The following is a 7,623-nucleotide window of genomic DNA, read 5'->3' as shown; positions in this document are numbered from 1 at the left end:
CACACACACACACACACACACACACACACACACACACACACACACAGATGCCACTGGGGAAAGGAGAGTGTGGAGGATGAAGGACTCAGAAATAATGGGCACCATTTTGAGAGACTATTTTAAATTAAAACAAGCTGTTTAAACTTGAAGAGACAGATACCCTATAGTTGGCAAGTTTGAATTTTTTCCTACTAACTAACAATGAAAGCCATGAGGATCAATTTTAGAAAATAAATTTTATATATGCAGCTGAGTTGTGTGCAAATTTCTAATTCTGCTACCCACTTGATAGTGAATATATTTGCATGTCATTGGTCTACTATTACATCATCTCAAATGGTCACATGATATTATAATTTAGAATTGTTTTTTTAAGCACGAGTTAAGAAATCAAAATATCTCTTTAAAGTATAAACTCATTTGTCCCTATATAAACTCAAAATCTTCTTAGTATCTGTCAGTCCCTGATAAGTTATGCACCGCAAGTAGGAAGAGCACAAGTTTAGCTCCCAATTTTAAATTCTTCACCATTCAAATCAGAAGAAGAGCACATTATACTCTAAGTTCACTTATACAGAGGTGAGCAAACAGGCTTCAGTGTCGTCCTGTTATATCAGGATCAGGCTATGAGAAATCGATTCTCGTTTTATTATGAATTTATGCTGTCCTATAGACTTTTACCTCTGGGCCTTTCTAAAGTATAAAATAGAGGGTCCCAACCCAGTGCCTTTTGGGTTTCTCTGTGTGTTCATTCTATCTGCTCATTTGTTCATTTCTTTGATGAATGTTAATTGAGCCCCCACTATGTTCTTACCCTTTGCCCTGAGGCTTGCTCTTTTCACTTCTCATTATTGACCAAAAAAGCCTCTTTAAAGGCTCTTCTCTCTTCTCTCCAAAGTCTATGCTGTGTGCATGGAAACCACACAAGCAAACTTCTTTAAAATATACATAAAATAGGAGTTAATAATCATTCGGTTGAGGACCTGAGCTGTTAAAGGTAGGAGGATGGAGGCTTGGTGGAAGCGGACGCATTTACGGATTTCAAAAAAGAGGCAGGCTGCACCATGTGGTTACTAAAGGCTTTCGGATTTGCCTTTTCATCCCATTTTGTGAGTGTGTACTGGAGATGTGAGGAGAAAGATGCTGGCTAGAGAAGGGCTGGGTCACCCTACCGTGGCCTTGAATCATGAGAAGGACTCCAAATACTGCCAGGTTAGTCCCTGAGAAAGTCGCTGAATAAATACAGGAAGAATGATACAGCAAATTAGAAAATGCATCTCTATTTTCTTTGCAAGTACGCTAATGGTACCTTGTGGGCTTGAAAGCGGGTTCTCTGTGCAGTACCTTAAATAGACATGAACTCCCTGTTCAGACAGCACAATAGAGTGTAAGTCTGAAGAGCATCACAGAAAGCTCTTTAATTTCTTTCCCCAACCCAAATGATTTTTCTGTAGAAATCTGTAAAACTATGAACTTCCCTACCCCACAATGAACACTGAATTTTATTTTTCTTCCTTTTTTTCCCTTTCTCTTTCTGTTTTCTTCTTATTATAGGGAGGTGGGGGGGGTGAGGAAGGGAAGAGTAAAATGCACAGGCTCTTTAATTAGGGCTTAGACAGGGGAGAAAAGTAATTGAAATATACATAAAATTAACCTGAGCTCTTAAAACTCTAGGTGTCACCATGGAGACCAGAGCATGAACTGTCTCCATGGAGACTCGAATGAATGTTTGGGCTTTAAATTATCATCACTTACTACCTGATGTCGATTTGGGCAATGAAGAGATGAGTTAAAATACATATATAAAAATGTAAGAAGTAGCCTCACATCAAAGAATTTATTAAGGGCAAATCTAGTTGTTCTGGTTCTTAGAATTCCATTATTCCAATGAATGTGAAGATACCCCGAGAGAAAATTTCCCCAACTCAGAATTTCTCATGGAATCATCTAATGATACAACTCCACAAATGCTACAGGAATGAATAGAGAAAAATAATTTCTAGAAAAGGCCTCTCTCATTCAGAAGCGTCAGTGTGATGCAGGTGAAATGGCCCTGTCCATCATAGCTGTAAGGAAGAGACAGTGCCTAGGCAATGCCTTATTCCAGTAATGCACCAGAGATTCTTTTAACAACCATTCTGTGCATATCACTTTATCAAGTCTATTATATACAACTGTTTTTAATATGTGAAGTGAAGTCAGACAGACTTGTATTACATGCAACATAAAGAGAAACACAGAAATCATGCAAATTCTTAAACTATATAAGCAGAGGTAAATAAGAATCTTTCCCAGTTACAGATTCTACTTTGCAAACCTAGAGGTACAGTCATTTAACTGATCAAATACTCAGCCGAGAGGCCACTTGAATGCTATATCATAGATAGTAAGTATTCATCAATTAAATAAAAATCACTCATAAAAGATTAAAATTTAATAAGAGTTTCAATATATAATAAGTCAATAGAAAACAAACAATTATGACCAGAATGCATAAAAACAAAATAGTTGATCAGATCATTCATTTGGAAGTTTATATAATTTGAACTTTATATAGTTTTGTTTTTTTTTTAAGACAGATTTTGGTGACTTCTTAGATATGGAAGGGAAGCAAGGATGACAACCGCATAGTCAGCTCAAAGAAATCAAGTATTTCTCACATTTTATGATAAGTTCTCATTATTTAGGTTGTTATATTCTATAAAGTTGTCACAAATAATTAGCAAATACTGAACCATTGCTCCTAGGGGAAATAAAGGAGTAGGTTCCTGTGAGCCTCTGCTCACATTTTCATCAACCAATCAATATATAACCTGGTTTTATGTATGTTTCTGTTTAAATATACCTTATTTGATATCTTCTGCTGATTCATTCACATTGAACTCACAGCACTGTAACTCATGACTGAATGAAGCCTGTGTGACATCTATTTTCTCCACAAGGCACATCACAGCCTTCTTGCACATAATACTAGATAGCACTCCAGCAGTAGGTGGCTATACCAACAATGAAATCAGCAACAAAAAGCACAAAAATGCTAAATAGATCATGAAAAAAAAAAACATACTTGTTTACAGTATGAGAGCTGAAACAAGAAGGCAAAGTGTCACTTTGATCTAAAAATGGGAGAGTGATTAAAAAATTTTGCCTCTCTGCACATGTCCATAAATGACCACGAAACTGCCTTGAGTATTGATTTGGGGTTATAAATACATTTTAGCAAGTAGGCAAATTCACAAATACAGAATCCGCAAATAATGAGGATCAACTGTACTTGCGGACTATAGAGAACTATTTTTATTTCCCTACGAGGTTGCTTCTTACTATTCCATTGCACTTGCCTGTGAGTGCAATGTTCTCTTTTGTGTATCTATGGAGCTCCTATTCTTCCTTCTAAACCCTGCTCAGGAAACTACACACACACAAACCTCTTCCTGTTACCTTTACCTCTTATACTCATCTCTATTTTGCACAAATCAGATTATACTGAATTTAATGGCATTCTCCTTTACAGGTCTACGAAATTCCTTGAGGTCCATGACCATGTCCTAATACACGTATATAACCTTTACTGTGCTTACTATGTGCCAGGCTACATGTTAAAATGTGTTTCACAAACAATACCATGTTTAATCTTACAAAAATCCTATCATCCCCAATTTACAGTTGTAGAAACAGAGGCCTAGAGCATTCATGTGACTTGCCATATCACATGCTGCAGAGTTGATATTCAAACCTAGAGTCCAAGTGTGTAATCATTATCCTAAAAAATTAGTATTAGCTACCATATGTTTTTGACTGCTTACTATGTACAAGCATGGTGTTAAATGCTTTAGACAAATTAACTCATTGAATCCACTTTATCTGTCTCTGTGTCTCCAACACATAGCAAAGTGCATGACACATGAATGCTTGTTGAATTTCCTCCTGTTCCCAAACGTTCTTTCTAAAACTAACAGCATAAGAACTCTCTACATTCTCAGCAGTGACCAGAATGACTTTCCGTGTTAGACCACATTTCTCCCCCACCAAATTCCTCATCTCCTTTTCATGTATGTTCTTCGGTGGTTTTGCTATTGATGTCTACGATGTCCACAAGTCATGGTAGGGCAGAAGAGAGCAGAAACACTGTCCACTTGAAAAAGTTCTTTGTCTTTAACACTAATTTCTAATAGTGATTTATACTATGACCTACATCTTTATAGAGTAACAAAATCATGGAAGAGCTAAGTGTTTTGCTTGAGGTCTATGAGGTAAGCCCTATATGAGGCTAAAAGAGGATTTTCTACTTCCCAGTAGAGCTTTGGATTCCAAATCTATCTAGCCTCTCACACTCAGTTCAAAATAGGCAGAGAGTCAGTTTTAGGGATGAGAACTAAAAGTAGGGGAGTGGGCTTGTAGGAAAGTGGAGAGGCTGTAGAAAGTTTGCAAGGCAGAAACTGCAGGGTTCACATACATTACATGAATAAATGGGATCAAGGAGGGCTTAGACAACTCATCTCCCTCCTGCTCTCCGCTAACGGACCCTTCCTTTCATGAGTAAGTACTGTTATCTCAGAAATGTGATTTCTAGGCCTCTGCAAACACCCTCTCCTCCATCGTCGGTGAGGGTGATCTATAACCTCTGGTGGACAGGGACCTGCAGGGCAGGTCTCAGTGGCAGGGCAGGGCTCTTGGAGGCTTTCCTATCTCTTCCTGCGCTGCCCCAATTCTCACTCCCACCCTCTTTACCTCTCCTTTGAAGATCTTTCTTCCCTTTTTTCTCCCTTGTCTCGTCTCCCAGTCCTCTCACTTGTCTCATCTTTTTCTTTCTCACCTCTTCCTTTTCCCTTTCTCTGCTCTTCCCTTCCTCTTTTTTCTTTCTCTTCGCTGTTTATTCCATCCTCTCCACCCTTGCCCTCTCCCTATTACTTTCTCTCCTCCCCCATCCCTTCCCCCAGCAGCCGGGAACTGCAGCGAGCTCGCTCACCAAGAATACACCAACACGGGTTTCGAGTACTTCTTGTGATGGGAGCGGAGGGTGAGGGAGCCCTTGCGCTCCAGCAAGTCCGTGGGTCCGAGCTCAAACCAGTATTGCCTACTGCTGCACCAGTCCTGACAGGAGCTGCCAGAACTGTCCATTGAGGCGGGCCACATTCAGACCTCGGAGGATTTCTTTCTGCACCTATTCTGCTCCCCACGGCAACACCGACCAGGATTCGGCGTCTCTGAGCTCCTGAGCAACCTGGGGCGGGGTCAATGGAGAGGGCGGGGTCAATGGAGAGGGCGGGGTCAATGGAGGGGGCGGGGCCAGTGGAGGGGCGGATCCCTCAAACCTAATAACTCCGCTTTCCAAGCACAGTAGTTACTGATTAAAAAGAAACTACATTTCCCAGAATGCAACGAGGGGGAGCGACCCGCTTACGGAGAGGTTGGGAGGGACGTCCTCGGCCTCCTGGGATCTGTAGTTTCACCCTACCACCAGCCTAATCCTGAGAGTGGCCGGCGGAGTTAAGGGGGACCGGCGGGTCAGGTAAGGGTTAAGGAGACATGAGCCCAGAGCAGGTCTGCTCTGGCTGTCCTTGCAGAAGTTCTTTTTACCATCCATCATCTGTTGCCACCACACCTTCTACTTACAAGCATGTAAGTTTAACCCAAAGGGAGCAAGAGAACACCCCTCAAGCCCTAAAATATGTCATTTATATAGATTTTCTGAGGAGGAGCAGAATCATTCAGCAAATCAGCTAAAAAGTCTGGGGATGAAAAAGCCCTGACTGATTCTGGTTTCAGCTACTTTCTCAACCTTTGTGATCACGAGTTTCTTCCTCTGAAAAAACAAAGTAGGGGATGGGACCGAGGAGGGGTCAGGGTGAACACAAGAATCTGAGGTCCCTTCAGGCTGAAACGCTGAAAGACCCAACCTCTAGCTACAGCGTAGGGCTCCAGGGCATTCAGCTCCCTGAGACCTGCCAGTTCTCATTTTCACACTTGATATTTTATGACTACACAAATTCATCACATTATTGTGTTGTTTAATATGTGACAAGGAGATTTCAAAAAGATTACCTATGGCATTGCTTTCAAGAAATGATTGGGTAGCTGTTTTGTATGAGGAAGGTGCTTATTTCATCTTTGACTTTCCAAGAGAGGAATATTTAAGGCATCAGAATTCTCCTCCGCAACTGAGTTGAGCACCATAAAGGCATCAGTGGACTTCATCATGGCCATCCCTCTGGCCTGGCATTATGCTTAGTACAATGCATCATTTCAGAATATGAATGAACAAATGAATGAATATTACATTTGAGTACTTTAGATTTACCTGGGCTTCCATATATTCCAGAGGTGTCCTACTTTATAAAGACCACATGTACACAAAAATTCAAACTTAAGAACACAAATTAAGAGACATTTCACATTACAAATGGATTCTATAGTTTGCAAAAGATTTATTACAGCACTCCTGTAAATAATGAAGTGCTCTTCCGGATCAGTTTTCACAAATTTGATTACACACAACTACTAAGTGCTTCTCTGTGGCCTGTGGTACCCAGTGTGGGCGCCTGTGGTATGATAAGGCCCCTATTTTACTGACAGCCACAGTTAAGCCATGTTATTTAAAACCAGTTAAATAGTCCACTGTCACCAGCAAAGTGCTAGTAGAGTACTGAGCCTATTTTAGCCCTTTTCTTCTTGAAGAAATGAAAAAGAAAAATAGAAATTAACTTTAAAAAGCTAAATAAGATCCATGTTAAGGTCAATTCTGCCCAATAAAGCAAAACATATTGCTGTTACTCCAAAAATATTATCATTATTACTATCTGTTTTTTAAAATTTTATTTTACTTATGCTTAAAGTGTATTTACTTTGCTTATGCTTAAAGTGATGGCAACATAATATATTTGTGACCAAGATGTCAGATTTCTGCAGCCAGTTTGACTCAAGAGACAGAGGCTGCCCAGAGCCAAGCCCTTTCTGAGGTACGCGGACAGGTACTACAGAGATTTAAAAGCATTTCAGCACACCAAGTAGCAATAAGTTAAGAAAACAAAACAAATGTAGCTTATTATTTCAGAGTTCCTTAAATCAAGTTGACAACCTAGTTTAGTCTAATGAATATGCTTTTTGTGTTATACTCTTTCCCTTTATCCCAACTTTACCAGCTGTATTGTCTTCTGTGTCTACTAAACACTTTTCAACATCCTTGTTTTGGGATATATGAGATAGACGCTCAGATTCTTTCCGTTCTCTTTGTATACACCAGTACATTCTGTGGAATTTTTGCTTTGCTGATTCCTTATCGATGAAATAGGAAGAGAACAGAAGGGTTTTGTGAGAATTACATAAGATAATATATTGAAAGCAGATGGAACAGTGCCTAATGGATGCTTAGCCCTCAATTAAATTTCAACTACTCCTGCTATTGGTACATCCTAACTCTGTCCTTATCACTTGGGAAAAGTACCCTAAAATGTGCTTGTTTGTGTGGAGTTTCCTAAGTATAGTTTCTGTTTTTCAAGCTTTGTCTGTTTACAAGGGTTTTTTAAATGAATATCTTTTTATTATATTTTAATATGAAATTTAACAGTCTGAATCAGAAAAATGTTGGCAAGATATTTGGATGTTACCAGGGATAATGATGGT

The 7,623-nt window shown here is 39.6% G+C and overlaps 1 protein-coding gene across 1 annotated transcript in view; it reads right to left on the bottom strand.

Moving 5' to 3' along the window:
- The window catches only part of CFAP95 (cilia and flagella associated protein 95), a 71,597-nt gene extending 66,476 nt beyond the window's left edge, over positions 1–5,121 (bottom strand). Inside the window, exon 1 of the mRNA XM_021694363.1 lies at positions 4,970–5,121. Coding sequence (XP_021550038.1) covers positions 4,970–5,121 — 152 coding nt within the window. The remainder of the gene's footprint in view (positions 1–4,969) is intronic.
- Between the last annotated feature and the right edge of the window lie 2,502 nt (positions 5,122–7,623).

This window comes from Neomonachus schauinslandi, chromosome 13 (genome assembly GCF_002201575.2).
Source record: "Neomonachus schauinslandi chromosome 13, ASM220157v2, whole genome shotgun sequence".
Lineage (NCBI taxonomy): Eukaryota > Metazoa > Chordata > Mammalia > Carnivora > Phocidae > Neomonachus > Neomonachus schauinslandi.
Note: the sequence above shows the minus strand (reverse complement) of the source record. Positions and strands in the feature narration are given on the sequence as shown.